General features: G+C 41.0%; 1 protein-coding gene and 1 long non-coding RNA gene across 3 annotated transcripts in view; one reads left to right on the forward strand and one right to left on the reverse strand.

Annotated features, from left to right (window-relative positions):
* On the reverse strand, positions 1-18698 carry LOC135507865 (uncharacterized). Its single transcript, XR_010450721.1, has 3 exons — positions 18580-18698; positions 292-367; positions 1-154 (listed from the first exon to the last, which is right to left on the reverse strand). It is a non-coding gene; the product is annotated as an uncharacterized LOC135507865 (long non-coding RNA).
* LOC135507864 (potassium channel subfamily K member 2-like) overlaps positions 13930-20936 on the forward strand; it is a 26783-nt gene continuing 19776 nt past the window's right edge. The window contains exons 1-3 of one of the 2 annotated variants that reach the window (XM_064927588.1): positions 13930-14120; positions 17124-17343; positions 18681-18771. In XM_064927588.1, coding sequence (XP_064783660.1) covers position 14120; positions 17124-17343; positions 18681-18771 — 312 coding nt within the window. In that variant the 5' untranslated portion in view covers positions 13930-14119. Of the gene's footprint in view, positions 14121-14140; positions 14382-17123; positions 17344-18680; positions 18772-20936 lie in introns of those variants that run through there. The other variant, XM_064927589.1, reaches the window with a different exon arrangement.

Raw genomic sequence — 20936 nt, forward strand, 5'->3', positions numbered from 1 at the left:
TTCAATAATCAATTTAATAATTGATTATTAGTAAAATTGTCATGCCGAGTGGCAGGTCTCTCTCCATTTAGAGACATCAGTATCAAGCCCGTCTGTCAGTCTGGACTTCCAACATCATCTTGCAAGTCTCCATGTGCTGTCTCCAATAATGTTTCTGTGAACACATACACACATAGGCACGGTTCTATCACCAATGGCAGTAAGGATAGATAATATCTGACACACAAACAGGTACTATGTTGAAGTTTGAAATACTGGATATTTCTGCTGTCCTGTATTTTTAGTGATTACCTTCAGTCCTACATTGTGGATGTGTTAAGTGCCTATCTCTCGGTTAAGTCTCCAAGTGCTGGGTCCATAGATGCATCTGTGAACACATACAGTACCCATTCACTGTTCTATTACCAGTGGCAGGTAGGATAGGTGTAGTCTCACGTTGCCATACCTCCAGAATCACATCGTTGTCACGCCTCCTTTGGGGGTCTGGAGGATTTTGTATTGCAAAAACGGTTTGAATGGTCCGCTGCCTCCCAGTGGCAAGATTTTGATTGGATGTTACATTCCAAGAACCGTCCCCCCACATCACAGGTTGTTGGTGGCACGTTAATTGGGGAGAACAGGCTCTTTCTAATGACTGGAGCGGAACAGGTGGAATGGTAACAAATGCATCAAACACTTGGTTTCCAGGTGTTTGATGCCATTCCATTTGCGACGTTCCATTCTCTCCTCAGCAGCCTCCTGTGCCCCACACGCCCATTGAAGGGTGTGGTACATGTTATGTTAGTCACTGTTTTCCGACCAGGTAGGACCCATTATGTAGAAAGTTGTTCCATATGCTAGCATTGCAGAAAATGGATGTTTCAGCATGATCGTGCACGGCCCCATGTCGCAAGGATCTGTACAATTCCTGGAAACTGAAAATGTCCCAGTTCTTCCATGGCTTGCATACTCACCTGACATGTCACAATTTGTGAATGTTTGGGATGGTTTGGATCGATGTGTACGACAGCCTGTTTCAGTTCCCGCTAATATCAAGCCACTTCGCACAGCCATTGAAGAGGAGTGGGACAGCATTCCACAGGCCACAATCGAAAGTCTGATCAACTCTATACAAAGGAGAGGTGTCGCGCTGCATGAGGCTAATGGTGGTCACACCATTAGTTTTCTAATCCACACCCTTACCTTTTTTTAAGGTATCCGTAACCAACAGATTCATATCTGTAACCAACAGATGCCATGAGAAATTCATAGGTTAGGGCCTAATTAATTTATGTCAATTGACTTATTTCCTTACATGAACTGTAACTCAGTAAAATAGAATTGCATTCGGAAAGGATTCAGACCCCTTGACTTTTTCCAAATTTGGTTACGTCACAGCCTTAGTCTATTAATTAAAAATGTTCCTCCTCAATCTACACACAATACCCCATAATGACAAAGCGAAAACTGATTTTTAGAAATGTTTTTACATTTATTACAAAGAAAAAACAGAAATACCTTATTTACCTAAGTATTCAGACCCTTTGCTATGAGACTCGAAATTGAGCTCAGGTGCATCCTATTTTACACCTATACCTTTTTACTATATATAACTTTAACCCATTATTCTATACATAACTTTAACCCATTGCATAAGAGATATAAATCTTGATTGGCTTACACAAGCCTCAGATCAGTGTAAGAATATCTGTCTTGAGTAGGGCTGTGGCGGTCATTACATTTTGTCAGCCGGTGATTGTCATGCAAAAAACTGCCGGTCTCACGGTAATTGACCTTTAATTAACATATTTAGCATCACCAGGCTTCCACGCATAGCCTACAAGCAACTGATGCAGACCTTTGGAACATCTACATTTAAAAAAGTCTAATAAATCCATTTAATATAGCCTACACCAGGGGTTCCCAAACTTTTTCACTCCGGGCCCCACTTCCAGCTTTGGGGAGCATCTGCCCCCCCCCCCCCCGCTGGAAGTGGTGTTGGGGGGCCAGTAGGTAGCACTCTTTCCTCTGGTATAAAAAATATCCCAATACCCCAGGGCAGTGATTGGGGACATTACCCTTGTGTATGGTGCCATCTTTCGGATGGGACGTTAAACAGTTGTCCTGACTCTCTGGTCACTTATCGTAAGAGTAGGGGTGTTAACCCCAGTGTCCTGGCTAAATTCATACCATCGTGGTCACTTAATCATCCCCAGCTTCCAATATGCTCATTCATCCCTCCTCTCCCCTGTAACTATTTCCCAGGTCGTTGCTGTAAATGAGAATATGTTCACAGTCAATTTACCTGGTTAAATAAAAAGAACAGAATAGCATATTCTGAGTTGTACTTACAGTTGAGAGTTGGAAGTTTACATACACTTGGTTGGAGTCATTAATACTCTTTTTTCAACCATTTCACAAATGTCTTGTTAACAAACTATAGTTTTGGCAAGTCAGTTAGGACATCTACTTTGTGCATGACACAAGTAATTTTTCCAACAATTGTTTACAGACAGATTTCACTTATAATTCACTGTATCACAATTCCAGTGGGTCAGACGTTCACATACACAAGGTTGACTGTGCCTTTAAAGACCTTGGAACATTCCATAAAATTATGTCATGGCTTTTGAAGCTTCTGATAGGCTAATTGACATCATTTGAGTTAATTAGAGGTGTACCTGTGGATGTATTTCAAGGTCTACCTTCAAACTCAGTGCCTCTTTAATTGACATCATGGGAAAATCAAAAGAAATCAGCCAAGACCTTAGAACAAATATTGTAGACCTCCACAAGTCTGGTTCATCTTTGGGAGCAATTTCCAAATGCCTGAAGGTACCATGTTCATCTGTACAAACAATAGTACGCAGGTATAAACACCATGGCATGACGCAGCCGTCATACCACTCAGGAAGGAGACGCGTTTCTGTCTCCTACAGATGAACGTACTTTGGTGCAAAAAGTGCAAACAATCCCAGAACAACAGCAAAGGACCTTGTGAAGATGCTGGAGGAAACAGGTACAAAGTATCTATCCACAGTAAAACGAGTCCTATATCGACATAACCTGAAAGGCCGCTCAGCAAGGAAGCAGATACTGCTCCAAAACCGCCATAAAAAAGCCAGACTACGGTGTGCAACTGCACATGGGGACAAAGATCGTACTTTTTGGAGAAATGTCCTCTCGTCTGATGAGACACAAATAGAACTGTTTGGCCATAATGACCATTGTTATGTTTGGAGGAAAAAGAGGGAGGCTTGCAAGCCGAAGAACACCACCCCAACTGTGAAGCACAGGGGTGGCAGCATCATGTTGTGGGGGTGCTTTGCTACAGGAGGGACTGGTGCACTTCACAAATTAGATGGCATCATGAGGATGGAAAATGATGTGGATATATTGAAGCAATATCTCAAGATATCAGTCAGGAGGTTAAAGCTTGGTCGCAAATGGGTCTTCCTAATGGACAAGCATACTTCCAACGTTGTGGCAAAATTGCTTTAGGACAACAAAGTCAAGGTATTGGAGTGGCCATCACAAAGCCCTGACCTCAATCCCATAGAAAGTTTGTGGGTAGAACTGAAAAAGCGTGTGCGAGCAAGGAGGCCTACAAACCTGACTCAGTTACACCAGCTCTGTCAGGAGGAATGGGCCAAAATTCACCCAACTTATTGTGGGACGCTTGTGGAAGGCTACCCAAAACATTTGACCCAAGTTAAACAATTTAAAGGCAATGCTATCAAATAGTAATTGAGTGGATATAAACTTCAACTTTATTTTTCATGTTCACGATTTCTTCATTTTGAATTCAATACATATGGAGTGAAATTGACCCCATACCCCTGCCCTATTGCTTGCATTAGATACCAAATTTAAAAACTATGACTAATTGTGAAGAGAAATGTAAAAACATTCTCTCCCCAGGCGTTCCTTTGTGATCTACATTATTCAGAGCTTTTTTCAACTAGCTGCATACCAAATCCTACATTTTCTCAGCTATTTTTACCTCTGGCTCATAAACCAAACAAGCCCATGGTACTCTTCTGTACTCGCAGACCTCTTGATAAAAAACCGAGCCTTGGCCATCGTCAAACTGGCTAGTTAGCTGATTGGCGGCTATTTAGTCACTTGAGAAATAGGTGCACTGCCTCGGTTAAACAGGCTAAAACAAACTACTTCCTTAGCGCTATTACTGACGTGGATCACTCTAAATTCTGGAAAACCGTTTGTTCATTCACTGAAGCTGGTGTAATTTCTTTACTTCCCTGTCTAAGCAAGTCATTTTGGACTCCTGCATCATTACTGACAAAGGTCAGATTTGTCATGTTTTTAATCCGCCTTTTATCTCAGCTGGTTTCCTGTTTGAAAGAAATTGTAGTCATATGGCTCTTGGCCAGTTGACGGTTCTTCCCACATACAGCCTCTAGTTGCCTCCCAGCAAGAAACCAAAAATCGTCACTCAAACAGGAGGAGGAACTACCAAAATGTCACTAACTAAAATGAAGCAGGTGGGGTTTTGTAGGGGTTCTGAAAGACACTCATGAGGGTGGCCACTGAAAGTTGACTAGCAACCACTGGGCCCTAAAAGACATAAGTACCCACTACATTTGCCCAATAAGAGGCAAACAAAATAAAAACCACACCAAACTTAGACCGGGAGCAAACCAAAAAGTGGAGCAAAACAAAAACAGGGAAGATCAGTTAAAGGATTGTTTTTTATAGAAATCCAAATAGGGAGATGCCAACTAAAAGGTGTTAACCCTCCATATCTCTCAAGCCAACTGGAGCATCGGGCCAGCCGCTCTTAAATATCAACTATGCTGGCAGGTTCACCTTCTGAGATGACAAGCCAGCACAAGTGTAACACATACTGACTAACGAGGTGACACCAATCGGTGTGCCCAACGTGCTAACGTCCAAACTCTAAATATAAATGGAAAAACAAAAGCCTGTAACACCTTCCCCCTTAAGACAACAATATATTCCTTTTTAAAAAGCTACTTTACGCACAACCAACTCTGCGGGCTCTATGCAGGCAGTCGAGTTCTTCCACATAATCTTGACAAACCATTTCTTTATGGACCTCGCTTTGTGCACGGGGGCATTGTCATGGTGAAACAGGAAAGGGCCTTCACCACTCTGTTGCCACAAAGTTGGAAGCACAGAATCGTCTAGAATGTCATTGTATTCGGGTTAAGATTTCCCTTCACTGGAACTAAGGGGCCTAGCCCGAACCATGAAAAAAAGCCCCAGATTCCTCCTGCATCAAACTTTACAGTTGGCACTATGCATTGGGAAGGTAGCGTTCTCCTGGCATCTACCAAACCCAGATTCGTCTGTTGGACTGCCAGATGGTGAAGCGTGATTCATCACTCCAGGAACACGTTTCCACTACTCCGGAGTCTAATGGTGGCAAGCTTTACACCACACTAGCCGGCTGCTCGACCAAGGAAACCCATTTTGAGAAGCTCTTGATGAACAGTTCTTGTGCTGACTTTATTTCCAGAGGCAGGTTGTAACTCGGTAGTGATTATTGCAACCGAGGGCATATTATTTTAATGCGCTTCAGCACTCGGCGGTCCCATTCTGTGAGCTTGTATGGCGGCTGAGCCACTTCACAATAACAGCATTTACAGTTGACCGGGGCAGCTTTAGCAGGGCAGAAATTTGACGAACTAACTTGTTGAAAAGGTGGCAATCTATGACAGTGCCACGTTGAAAGTCACTGAGCTCTTCAGTATAGGCCATTTATCTGCCAATGTTTGTCTATGGAGATTGCATGGCTGTGTGCTGGATTTTATACACCTGTCAGCAATGGGTGTAGCTGAACTAGCTGAATCCACTCATTTGAAGGGGTGACCACTTACTTATGTATGTAGGGAATCTAATTTCAGGTGTTTCTTTTACACCTGCTATGTTAGGTTAATCTATGGGTAAATAGGGTTGATGTGTTATGCTCAACTCGCTGAGTTTTCCAGCACAAAACTCCAGAAAATTGCCAAAAACAGTAGAACCGGCTCATCTGCTTTTACACTATGATTTGACTATTAGATGTTTACTGTTTCTTTTGAAAAAACAAAAGGAATAGTTTTACCATATTAAAACAAGAGTTCAGTTAACAGTGTTGACCTTAAAATGAGGGACAAACATAAATGAATCACTGATGAAATAAATAATCATCTTCAGAGATGATTTTGTCAAAGCAACAAAATAACTAGGGCATACGATGATGGTGAAAAGTGTGAGAATTTTGGGGGGTTAAACTCTCCCTAGAAGTCACAGAGGATTCACCGAGGGACATGTCAACATTTCTACTTAAAAGGCGTTATTTTTGTGGAACGACCCACATGCGTCTCTGACTATGTTGTGTTGCCTGTTCCCATCATCCAGCATGGACTGCTCTAACTGAAGTTTCAGTCAGGCAACAAAACGACTGTGTTTGTCCCAGACATAGCGTAAGTGCATTCACGTGCATGTCCCACAGAAACAGGACACGTGTATACACACCGAGCACCCCACCTCCCCATTAGTTATGTAGCATGGGGTCAGAGGGATTATCCCTTACCCCATCTCTGACCCTGTGAAAACTAGGTCTATTTATAGTCCAGGAGTAATAATAGTCATTGTTGGATTTATAGATTACTTATGGGTGATTTATGGATGGGATGGAAGCCTCTTGACCTGACAATGACAAGGACAGTTGTTAGGAGCTGCTTTGACCTATTCCCTAATTAAGGTTTTTGGGTCATCGTGGAAATGTCAGGGTTGTTTTCCAACTGACTCTGAGGTGGAACCCTACTGGGCACGTGCAGAAGTTTGACCCTGAAGTGGCATAATCCAAAGCCAAGAGATCTTTAGTTTAACGTCCATCAGAACAGATAACATAACAGCTAAGATCAAACCTATGGTGGATAATGATTTAGGGGGCTGTAAATGTTTTTGACCCCAAGTTGATCCACTCCTCCCAAAACCAATGTGCCAATGTGTTCAATGTGTAAACTAATGTTTCTCAACTGTAGTGCTTTGTGTTTTATATTTAAATGTGTACCACTTTGTGCTGTCTATGGCCAGGTCTCTCTTGCAAAATATATTTTTTAAACTCAATGGGGTCGATTTGGAAATGTATGCCTTATTTACGTGTTTTGATTTAAGCTGCCAAAAACCCTCCCACTTGTTGGCCAACAGATTTTCTCATGGAGTTTTCATTCAGTAGGATTTTCAGTACAATCATCTAAACTTTTCTCGACAGACTCACGAGAATATATTGAGAGAATGGGTTCTAAGTATTAGGGATCAATGAAGAAAGCCATCCAAATGTGCCTTTGTCTCTGTTTAGTAGATTAAAACACTCTGATTTATAGATTATTTAGGGTTATGAAAGTATGAAATATACTATTTATGAAATCTACCTAATTCATGAAAAAGAAAACAAGTTCGGAAAGCCTTTATGCACAATATTTTGGGAAATCAAAAATACAGAGGTTTGATTCATCCTGAAAATTGCCATATTCAGTAGTTTAATCCATAAAATATTAGAAGGGGAGAAAAGTGTACAATAGTAGTTGATCATTAGTCATATAAACCTACCTAAGTCTTCACTGATTATGGGACTGTGATGACAACGGTCCAGTCGTGAACAGTATGCCAAGCTCAAGGTTTAAACTGCCACGTTTTGTCTGTGTTGCATAATGATTCAAATAGGCGACATGTCCCCCCAAAATGTCCAACTTTTAATGAATTATTATCCCCTATTGATAGCGACCCTCAGCAACAACCATGTAGCAGGGCATTCGGAAAGTATTCAGAACCCTTGACTTTTTCCACATTTTGTTACGTTACAGCTTTATTCTAAAATGGATGAAATTACTTTTTTTCTTCATCAATCGACACACAATACCCCATAATGACAAAGAGAAAACAGGTTTTTAGAAAGTTTATAGAAATACCTTACTTGGTTAAGTATTCAGACCCTTTACTAAGAGACTTGAAATTGAGCTCTATTGATCATATTTGAGACGTTTCTACAACTATATTGGAGTCCACCAGTGGTCAATTCAATTGATTGGACATGATTTGGAAAGGCACACACCTGCCAGTTGACAGTGCATTTCAGAGCAAACATCAAGCCATGAGGTCAGTGGCGGAACTAGAGTTTCATACGAGGGGTGGCCAAGGCTACTTCAGGGGATCCATAGACCATGACAGAAGATTAGTGTGTCACCTTAACCTGGCATCTAAGGAGCATGAATGAATCCTATGGTTTCTGATTAGAGGTAGAAGTGATAATTCACTTAACCCGGAGTTCTTCAATGTGGCAGATAAGGTGGTCCAAAAGGGTTACTTCACTAGAATTCTTTAACATACTATGAATAGTCAGTGTCTCTACCTCGGATCTGCAGATTAATCTTTTTTTTTTTTCTCTCTCTCTCTCTCACACACACACACACATGACTGTACTCACATATTGGAGAGACTTGGGTCACTCTGTTTTCATGAATATATAATCTGGGTCTATAAGTGTTGAATATCCAAAATATTTTCAGAAAATAAAGCAAAGAAAGTTTTGGAATTGGCCTAATCAAGACCAAATTAAATCTGTGTGACATGATACCCTTTGGATTTATAATTGTAGAATGTCAGTGTACGAGCTAGTACACAGTGCAGATTTTAATCATGACAGGAGGGACTGCCTAAATGCCAAATTATCCTAGGTAGATTTAAAACAGCATAATTCTGCGGTTCTGGTGAGAACTGGCAAAATATTTCACAAACTCATCCATGTTGAGGGAGAGTGCCCTCCTTGACTCAACACTGAGAATTCTAAGGTGACTTAACCTGTCATCAACCATTGTTGTCCTAAAGTGGGTTTTAATCAATTTTTAAAGCTGAGTAGCTTCTTTCGCAAGAAGCACTGCTGACTGGTGTAACAACAGAAATCTTACAGAGTTGAAATAGCTCATGGAGACCTCTTTATAAGGTTCTAGAAACACAACAAAGTCATGGAGAGTAGATGGTCTGTCCCTTCCACTTTTCTCTCTCCTATCAAGAAGCCGCTTGGTTTGATGAACCTCATGTTTGAGGTCCTCTAAATCTGACTCAAAGGTCTGCGCAAAGGCAAACAGACGCTCCTCATTCAAGAATGTTGTACTCTTTGGGTTGAGAGACTGGACCCCTTGCATTATCTCGCAATTCTTCTTTGAAAAGCACCTCTGCAGCTCAGCTGTGAGACTGTCAAGCACCTGATAAAAGATAGCTCTTTGGAAGCTCTCACCATCACTTTGATCACTCAATGAGTCATGAAATCTTAAGCTTGTTTTAGGCTGTCTTTTACACACTGATGTACACTTATTTTGCAGTGCTCTGCAATCTCTTCAACCTCTTTCCATAGTTCTCCATAGTAACTCTCACTTCTGTAGTCCTGTAATGTGTCTGTAAGGGCACCTACTAGATCCACAGCCCTTGCTAGGTCAAGAGAGCTTGATTAAAGCATGTCAGAAAGACATTTGGTGTCACCAAGCACTTTACAAAAGGTAACCAAAAGCCCTATGAAATGTAAATCTACCTGAGAAAGAAGGCCCCTTGCCTCCACTGATCCATCACCACTATTTTCAAGTGTGATATCCTGTAGCGCTCTCAGAACTGCTGGAAGCCTATCCCTCAGATTATGGCATGCCACGTATCTGCATGCCCACCTTACATCCGTAAGTCTCTGTAGTTCCCTGGGCTGCTGCTGTGGATATGGCTCTTTCTGAACTGCAAGCCACTTGAGATGAACGTACGAATCAGATACAAAGTTATCAAGCTTCTGCAGGAGAGCAGCAAAGTTAACTGCCTCAGGCACTGATTTTACAGCATCAACAAGAACCAAATTCTAACAATGTGCATTACAGTGCACATAAAATCTTGCACTGTTTTTAATCCGTGCAGACACAGCAGAATGCTTTCCGCTCGTGACGGATGCACCGTCATAGCCTTGCCCCACAAGATTATTTCTGTAGTCCAGACCATGTTTTTCAAGGCAATCAACTATAACTTTTGTGAGACCTGCTGCATCTAAGTTTTCAGCTGACTGAAAGTGTAAAAAGCTTTCGTGGATGGCCCCGTTGTAATAGTACCTCACAACTAAAGACATTTGATCTTTTTTCATTAAAACTTTGGTTTCATCTGAAATTACACGAAACACTTCACTTTCTTTTTCAGCTAAGGCCTCAATAACTTAGTTTTGGATTTGGTGGCCTGTGAACTTAGCATTGCCACATGCATTCATCCTTTTGACCGTTGTGGGAGTCATCAGACATTTAATAGGAGCACATCTGCAATTGTTTTAATGTAAGTACAGTTTTCCTCCACTTTCTTTTTCCGGTCCTCATTTATGACATCTAACATTAATGAGTTGTTGGCAATAGCCCCTTTATGCTGATTCCAAGTATACATAGCATTGATGCGATGCTCTGCCTTCGAATGGAGCTTAAACCCAGAATCTTTAAAACAGCGCCTTTTTCCAGTTACAAAGACCTGACTGTGATGCGAAGGCAGATTCAGGTGTATTGGGCAGAGAAAAATGCCTACAGGCGAAACAATAAGTCGAATATTGACTTACAGACTTTTCAAGCCATGAACTGTCCTTATACAAGGAGCTGTTAGAAGCTCTTTTCCTAAGTACCATGCTGAATTCTGGGAAATGTTTTCAAACACGGCTGTATCGGACCCTCTTCTCTGGACCTTGAAATGTCTGAAATACACGTTAAATAATGTGTCATATCTCTATGGAAATGTATAATTAAGGGATCCACAAGATTAGGTACGAACAGCTACTAACTAAAATGTGCAGTTTAAAGTATAGGCCTGGCCTACCATTGGGTCCTGATATCTCTCCCTTTATTTTCATGTTTAATTGACCCTATGCAAAAATAAGACTGTATATGGCTATCCAATTACCCACATTTTAGTCAAATCTCAATCGTAATTACAAATCCCCATTATCATAACCTTACCTTAATAAAATCAACTACCGGCCTAAGTTACTAGTTAGATGATGGATAGCCCTACTCTGCAGTAAGTAACTTAGCTAGCTATAATTTCTTACACCTTTACAATAGCAAACAGGCTATCTGCAAATTGTGGTAATCTTTTGAGTAACGTTAACAGATTGATAATAACAATTGTTTGTTTTGAGTTCAAGTATCGAAAATCTAACTGAGTTAATGGACTTCAAATAGCTGAATGTTAACTTGCTGAACACTGACAGCTGTAGCCTACTAGTTACCTACATTAGCTAAACATTTGTATACTTTAACTTACGACACTGCACTGTATATGCGGGTATTACTAGCACAAATGTAAACATAATGTTAGTCTAAATTGGGAACCGATCTCTCTTATCTGATGAACTGTCTGTTAATGGAGCCAAAGGTCTAACATTAACTTACACAGCGACTCAACTTTCATAAAAGTGGAAATCTAAACCCAATGCTAAACCTTAAACATGATACTTCAAACATGATGCTTTTGCCAATCGCAAAAAGAGCTTGTGGAGCTGTTGAAATATTCTCTCTTCTTCTTCTGTATGTTCTTCTTATTCTTATTCCTTTGTATCTCGCAACTAACTTTAATATTCTCTCTTCCTCATCCTCGATTTGAAAAATGCGGGACGAACGTCAACATTAATGCTTCTTTCAACAAGAGGTGAAATGAGATGTCAATCAGCATCAAACTGCCAGTAGCGAATTCAATTTTGGGGTGGCACCCGGGGGGGCCAACGAGATGTCAGATGTCCAGTGCCACCCCGGACACCCCTCTGGCTCTGCCCCTGCATGAGGTCGAAGGAATTGTCCGTAGAGCTCCAAACAAGGATTGTGTTGAGGCACAGAAGACTCGAGGTTGTAATCACTGCCAAATGTGCTTCAACAAAGTAAAGGGACTGAAAACGTATGTAAATGTGATATTTCCACTTTTTAAAATTTGTCATACGTTAGCAAAAATTTTAACAATTTTAAATGTCTTTGTCATCATGGGGCTGCTGCCAACACACTGACTCAACTCCAGCCAATTTAATAATGGGAATTGATGGAAATTGAGGTAAAATATATCACTAGCCACTTTAAACAATGCTACTTAATATAATGTTTACATACCTTACATTACTCATCTCATATGTATATGTATATACCGTATTCTATATCATCTACTGCATCTTTATGTAATACATGTATCACTGGCAACTTTAAACTATGCTACTTTGTATCTACTGCATCTTGCCTATGCCATTCTGTACCATCACTCATTCATATATCTTTATGTACATATTCTTTATCCCTTTACACTTGTGTGTATAAGGTAGTAGTTTGGAATTGTTAGGTTAGATTACTCATTGGTTATTACTGCATTGTCGGAACTAGAAGCACAAGCATTTCGCTACACTCGCATTAACATCTGTTAACTATGTGTATGTGACAAATACATTTGATTTGACTTGATTTGAAGATATTCTTCAATCTGAATATTGGTGTTTTTAAGAGAGTGTTGTGAAAACACTTTTTCTGGTTGTCGGGACATGTAAAAGGCAGCATCAAAACACACAAAATATATATATTTTTCAGACTGTGTCTCTCATACAATCAAATGGTTAAGAAATGCACACGGTTAATAGCCTAAATATTGACTTAGGATAAGGGCCTATGGATACATTTTTTTGTGGAATTTTACCTTAATTTTTGCATTGCTATATTTAGGCAGATTTGAAACAGTGAAAATGGGACAGGTGGAAGCAGTAATTGGACTCCCAAGTTCTGGGGCAATAAGATGGTACATTACATTGGAATTTTACACACAACCACACAGCCACACTGTAAAAAAAAATATTGTGTGAATTGAAATGTACTAAAAAAACTCAACCAGCATTTCTGCAAGTTGTTTCAATGATTTGTTAATTTTATTTTGCCATTCATGGGAGAATAAATCCAACTGAAATATTTTTGGTTGTCCTCTTTTAAAAAAAAGAGGACAACCGAAGATAGAGAAAATAATGTGAATGAACTAGAAGTCTGGTTTTCATTGCCTTGCACTTCCTATCTTGTCACGTGGGGATTGTGGGTAATTCAAAATTTTGTTGACTTTATGATTATTTTACACAATTTTGTATGCATGTTTGAAGAAAGAAAAGTATTCTTTCAATAGTAGTATTAATCAGCTTGTTGTGCCATGAGGTGTAGGTCTAATGGATCATGATAAACGGATATCAAAACCAACCAGGCAAAATAATATTTAGTGATGAGAAGGCCCATTCCCACATTTCCTCAATGCTTGCTGTAAAACTGCCAGTTACTGTTGGTGGAATGCACGAAAATGCTCCAGAAGAAGTGATCTAATTATGCACTAAACAGTACTTGAAACACCCAAATAATGTTTTCAACCCCTTCTGGTAGTACTCCCAGTCCCTGGCCAGGTGTTGCACAACACTTCATTAAGTGGTGTTACAACACACTGTGTCAGGTTTAAAAACATCTCAGGATGACGTGTTTCAATACTCAAGGAAAGTAAAGGTTTTGACTCCTTTGCGTTGGTGGCAGCTCAGATGCCATTCGTTTTGGTGTTACAAAGCACTTCATTTTAACAGTGCAGTAGCACAATGCTGTTGGTGTCCAACAGCACTTTCCTGAATTTGCTGGAAGCAATTTGACCCCACCATCAACCCAGAGAGCCCCATGCCTATCCCCCCCTCTCCTCTCCTACCTGTCCCCCTCTCTCCTCCTTTCCCCCTGTTGCCCCCTCTCGTCCCTTCACACTGAGCACAGACGTCAATTCAACATCTATTTCACGTTGGTTAAAAGTAATTTCATGGAAATGACGTGGGAACAACGTTGATTCAACCAGTTTGTGCCCAGTGGGTCTTCTCTGTTTAGTCTGTCCCAGGTATCTTAATGCGAAAGTGAAACGGCCGGCCAAACCGAGAGAGAGAGAGAAAGAGAGAGGGCTCGTCTCTGGTGCCATGTGGAAACGTCCGCCTGCACGGATCTGCCCGTGAGCACCGACGGGGCAAAGAAGGGGAATTGGAGAAAACGGTAAAAGGATATATAACGTTCAACTAATCACGGAGAGCACGTCTGGTGAGAAGCGGAGAGCAGAGGGCATCGGCTAGCGAAGAAGTAAGTGGCTCGCGTTCAGGTCTTTTAATGTTTACCAGACTGGTGTGTGTATGTGCGCGCGTGTAAGTTACGTGTACGTGCTTGTGTGAGAGGATAAAGACTGGGTGATGATCCAATCTTTTATAGAGAGGGCCGGCAACTGCCCGGTGTAGACCGTATAGGCTATTGAATGAAAGTGCTGAACGATTGTAGCCTATTATTGTTCAATCTGATGATGCAGATTCCCCTCCGGACGACAGAACTGGCAGCTGGTTCACTGTGGTGAGACAAAGTTAGAGCAGAGTTTAGTGAAAAGTAGTCACTGCACAAGCTTACTGTTCCGTAGATAATACTATTAGTGATGATGTTTTGTTTGTAAAGTTCTGCAAATAATGTTTTGCACTTTTTGAGTTTTGTTGGGTTCTGTTATTGAAGTTTTATGGTGGGATGTGAGTTCCCTTGTGCATTTAGACAATTGGTATACAATTTTTACACATACCAAAAAAAGTCTAAAATGATTAGTAGTTCTTTCTTTCTTTCGGAATTTTACTCAAGCAGCACCGCGTTATCCCGTGCGTATGCCTAAGGACAGGTGGAGCGCACTGTTTACTGGCATATCTTATCCCCAGCCCTAAATATGTGCAAGCATGTAGTAACTCGCTTATTCTGCACATTTAGAATATAATTTAAACAATAATAAGCATTGGCTGTATGTGGTTGAGATTGGATCGCCTGGATATGTCCTAGGTCAATGGGTTCCCTCTAGGAGGGTCCGGGGATGCACCTGGTGAGATTTTGAAGGGAAAATACATCCATATCCAAATATTCCGGATCATTTGGTCAATGTATCCCGACCACAACTGAAATACCAATAATGTGTGTATTACTTTAAACTGTTGGTCTAACTAACAGTTCAGACAGTAATTGAGCTTGGCAATTTGTTTGTAGGACGACTGTGAGAAATTCAGTTCTCGTGTGCGTTCAGTTCGATTGAACGCTTGCCACGTTGTGTAATGGCTTGTACTGCATTACACTTTTCCACAAAAAGTGATTCAACTTTCTTGAACAAACTTTGAGATAGCCTAAGTTTTCTCTGTTTGGTGTGTGTGACGGGTGTGGCTTGCAATGAGGCGTATTTGAAGGGCAGGGGTGTATTTTGAACGCACAATCCAACCGCTCCCTGTTTTTAAACTGGTTGTTCAGAATAGCACTGTTTCTGTTTAACTGAACGTTGTGTTGCGTTTTTTTTGTACTGAACGCAGCTCTGGTGACTTTTCTACTCCAAAATGAATGAAAATAAAATGATGGTGACCATTCAAATAATTTCTCCCTCCAGAAATGAGCCTAACAACATATTGGTCCATATTACCAGGCTGGTGTGTCATTTAGCAATAAGCATGATCACCTATAGCCCTAGTGATTCAGCGTAGTGGCTGCAAATAAATAGGCTGAATCATGCCCATCCCAAACTTTTTCAGTCATGGCCTCCTTTCATCATGGGGGGAACATCCAATTTATTTTGTAAATCAAATATAAAGATGGTTCTGGAACTATTCTTAGCGTGAATATTAGGTTGCATAAACATGATGAGTGCTTTCCCCCCCCACAATGTTGGCCTTCACATTTGTTTTCTAAACATAAGTAAGGAGGATAGGTTGCTGCTGCTGGTCCGTCTGTGAGACAGGCTGGCTGCCACTGACTGAGGAGAGAAAAAGGCTTGCTTGAGCCTACTGTCTGAGGTTCAGAGAAACAGCCCTTCTCTTGTTCTGTAGCCTACTAAAAAAACTGTTGTTTCAAAGTTTATAATAGGTCTGTGCTATCCCCGGATCCTTGGGACGTCCCTACCCATTGAAGTTTAAATGTAATTATCAAGGTAAGGTTAGGGTTAGGTAAGGCAAGGGCTATGGTTATGGTTAATGGTTGGGTAACAGTAAGGGTTAAGGTTAGGATTTAGGGTAGGGACAACCCAAGTATCCCGGATTGCGTTTATAATACTACCTAAATTGTCTTTGAAAATTGTGCCCAATATAACCTTTACCAATTATTACTAGTTTCTGTGCTCATCACTTCACAATAGAAACCTTTTTCATTAGAAAAGTATCCTTTTCTATATAATTTTTATTCGTGCTAATGGATTTAGCATGTTAAATGTGACTGTACTTCTTTATTTGTTACAAGTTAGCTCCCAGGAGGAAGGGTTTGTTAAGAAGAGAGAGGAGAAAGAGAGAAACTATTGCTCCATTCTTCTTGCAAGTCTTGCACAACTTTTTTTTACCCTTCACAAACCAAGGCGTCTGAGGACCGGGCCAAACCACGCACACACACACACACACACACACACACACACACACACACACACACACACACACACACACACACACACACACACACACACACACACACACACACACACACACACACACACACACACACACACACACACACACACACACACACACACACACACACACACACACACACACACACACACACAGTCCACTACAGCAGCCTGCAGCATCCTTATTCTCACAATAATCAATGTTCAGCTACTGCTTCTTTATGACTACTCTCACACACACACTCTCCTCTACCTGATTTGTTTTAAAACAGCCCTTTTCCTAATCCCATGTGGATACACGCATGCACTCACACACACATGCATACACGCACACACACACACACACACACACACACACACACACACACACACACACACACACACACACACACACACACACACACACACACACACACACACACACACACACACACACACACACACACACACACAGACACACACAGACACACACAGACACAAACTCCCAGTAAATGGGTGAAAGCAGCAGAATAGTAGATGTGTGTGTGTGATTTACGTTGTAGTATGAACTATCTGAGTTTTTAACAGGAAATGAAAGAACATACTTTTAAATGAAAGAACATACTTTAAAAACTACACTACCAATGAACCAATCAACTAATAATCTCTGCTCCCTGATCTTCCACCACACCCCCAACCTCAAACAGTGGCAGCACCTAACCTACTGGATCCAAAATCTGCCACTCACAACAGCAAGCCCTGCCTTTCCTTCTCCGCCAAGTCAATCACGCTGAGCCCTAGAGAGGAGTGTCAGGCCATCGCCACGGTGATGAAGTGGAAGACGGTGTTGGCCATTTTCCTCCTGGTGGTTCTCTACCTGGTGGTGGGAGCTGCCGTGTTCAGGGCCCTGGAACAACCCCACGAGAGGTAGGGGAGACCGGGGTTGGTTGTCACACTTTTTACTCTTGTGTGTATTTCTCAGCGCAAGTATATATTGGAAGTCTATTTTCAACAGTAATACAAAGACCAACGTGTTGGGTTGAAATAGGGACCCTTTTTATCCTCACATCTTATTTCAACATGGAGTTAAAAGTCATTAAAACACATTCTGTCCACTTGTGAAAACTAGCCCAATCGCGGGGTTGGTTGTCACACAGTATAGAGTTGGTTGTCACAATGTTTGTAGCTTATTCCTTTTGTAACAGAAAGTTAAGCAATATAGCAAACATTGTCATATAAATAGCCAAGCCTTTCTTTGGTCTAACAATATTGCTAACAAAATTCGGCATTTTATACCGTGAGAATAACATATGATATTTTGAGTAGATTTGTGTGTGTATGCGTGTGTTTGCACATGCCTGTGTACATCATTAATTGTCAAACATGTGGCCAGGCATCAACATTATATTCTGAAGTCTCTGCGAAGTCCTTCCAATGCGCAAACACTCTCCACACTACATATTCCCAACACATTTTGATAGGTCAGCCTAAGGTGTTCATGTTTACTGGGAAGGGAGGTCTTTATAGCAACAGCAGAAAAGAGCATGGGATGTATTGTATACTGGCAGTGGCAATGTCCCCAAACAATATGGTTATAATGGAGTTGATTGTTATTTATTTATTTCACCTTTATTTAACTAGGCAAGTCAGTTAAGAAAAATGCTTATTTACAATGACAGCCTACCCCGGCCAAACCCTAACCCGGATGACGCTGGGCAAGTTGTGTGCCGCCCTATGGGACTCTCAACCACGGCCGGTTGTGATACAGCCTGGAATCAAACCAGGGTCTGTAGTGACACCTCTAGCACTGAGATGCAGTGCCTTAGACCGCTGCACCACTCGGGAGCCCAATATAGTGACAACTATCTAAAATGGGTTGACCTACTGTAGCAACTCAGAAATAGGTTTGGAATCTAGCTCTCCCTTTCCTGATTCCAACAAACATAATTCTTCATTTATTCTCAGGTAATTCAAACATTTCAAAAGTAAGTACCAAGAAAACATGTATTTTTACTTTCACATATCAAAAACACTATATTTTGCCATGCTAACATTAATTGACCAGGTGGCTGAGTTCTTTAAAAGAATTCATACTTTTTAATCTTAATATTATTACACATGGCACACTCTAGATTGGGAGTAATAAGCACTGTGACAACTAACCTGTGAGATAACCAACCGTGGTCTCTCCTCGATCCCTCCCTTATCTCTTTCTCATCCTGTCTTCCTCTTCTCTCTCTCTTTCTCTTTTTCTCTCGCTCCAGTGCTCAGCGCCTGGCCATCCTGAATCAGAAACTAGAGTTCCTCTCCACACACACCTGTGTCAACCACAGCCATCTGGAGGAATTGGTCAAGGTACTATGTGTGTTTACGCATGTGCACATGGACGGACTCCCTTATCTCTTCAAAGCAGAGCTTTCTCCTCCCTCGCTTTCACCGCTTTCTCTGTGCACCTTCTGCACTTTTGTGCAGACTTGTGTGAGCATGTATGTGTGTGTGTGTGTGTGTGTGTGTGTGTGTGTGTGTGTGTGTGTGTGTGTGTGTGTGTGTGTGTGTGTGTGTGTGTGTGTGTGTGTGTGTGTGTGTGTGTGTGTGTGTGTGTGTGTGTGTGTGTGTGTGTGTGTGTGTGTGTGTGTGTGTGTGTGTGTGTGTGTGTAGGATCATGTTTATAGCCAGAGTGACTCATTGAGAATGCATCTCTGCTGTCGATGCTGGTGTTGCGCCAGAAAACATCCCTCATAATGATCTCAGCATGAGATATGAACTACCGGTGATTTCATGTAAATGCTAATATGGCAACAAAAAAAACCGCTAGCTACCCAAAAAACTGTAACGATGTCTCTGAGAGACAGCAAGTGCTCATTGTGCAAATGTATTTATGTTTTAAATAAACATTGGAGATAAAATATAGTTTACATGTTGTCAACAATCTAACCCAACCCTGTCTATTTTGCCCCATAGTTGCGCGTGCATCGGTTTTATTGCTAAACGACCAACCAGTCCATAAAGCCAGTGACACGTCAGAACACACACAGTAATGCGTTGGTTTTGCTTTCTTTTTCTGCTATTAAAAACCTCTTTTATAGATTGGTCTATTCATTAGAAGTAATAATCAGAAAACAATAATGAAGTCAAATGTGTGTGTGTGTGAATGGCCATGTCCCGAAATCTGTCTTGCCTACTACTAACAAAACAACATGCTGTGTACTAAACATACTACTTAGATGTTACTGTTTAATAAAAATGTGTGCAGCAAATATCATTATACAATGGGTGAGTCTAACCTCGAATGCTGATTGGTTATAAGTGCATTCCAGCTGGTGTCTATTCCACAAGTTTCCACTGGCTAAATCTGTGATGTTAAATTGCCTATTTACTCTGTTCCATCTGACTGCGCAATCTACTGTCTCATCAGTCCAGGCAGGAAAGTTATAAACTTGATCTCCACTATAAAACGCATCTAGACGTTATCTTGTATTTCTTTTTTAAACCTAGCTGTCTGTCTCGCCAACATTTGCAACATTGTTTCACTATTAAAATTCCATCTCCAACTGTCCCATAGTAAGGTGTTGAAATGGGTGCGTGTTGGTGGCAGGGAAGTCAGGCGCAGGAGAATCGAACTTAGTAAAAAATAGAGTTTTTTAATCAGTGCTTCACAAAACTCCAAAACCAAAATGACAAAATAATAAAAAGTGGGTACAAAACCCGTCGCGCACCAACACATAATACACAAACATACAATCAAATGATCTCCGACAAGGACATGAGGGGAAACAGAGGGTTAAATACACAACATGTAATTGATGGGATTGGAACCAGGTGTGAAGGAAGACAATACAAAACCAATGGAAAATGAAAAATGGATCAGTGATGGCTCGAAGGTCGGTGACGTCGACCGCCGAACACCGCCGGAACCAGGAAAGGACGAAGTCGTGACACGTGTTGTGTTGTGACTCTGTGCAATCTTTTTGGCTCTATAACAAAGAATAAAGAGCAAAAACATATACATGATCAAATACAGATCTTAGAATCAACTATTAAAGACTACCAGAACCCACTGGATTCTCCAATTACATTGAATGAGTTACAGGACAAAATAAAAACCCTCCAACCCAAAAAGGCCTGTGGTGTTGATGGTATCCTCAATGAAATGATCAAATATACAGACAACAAATTCCATTTGGCTATACTAAAATTCTTTAACATCATCCTTAGCTCTGGCATCTTCCCCAATATTTGGAACCAAGGACTGATCACCCCAATCCACAAAAGTGGAGACAAATTTGACCCCAATAACTCCCGTGGAAAATATGCGTCAACAGTAACCTTGGGAAAATCCTCTGCATTATAATTAAAACGTGTTTACGCTACACGTTCCCCAAGGGCACCCCCCCACCCCCTCAACTCAAAAAGTGGCGCACAGAATTCAAAAATATTCTTAGAAATATTTAACCTCCACACATTAACAAGTCCAATAGCTCAAATGAAAGATAAACACATTGTTCATCTACCCAGCGAGT

The sequence above is a fragment of the Oncorhynchus masou genome, chromosome 21, assembly GCF_036934945.1.
Source record: "Oncorhynchus masou masou isolate Uvic2021 chromosome 21, UVic_Omas_1.1, whole genome shotgun sequence".
Lineage (NCBI taxonomy): Eukaryota > Metazoa > Chordata > Actinopteri > Salmoniformes > Salmonidae > Oncorhynchus > Oncorhynchus masou.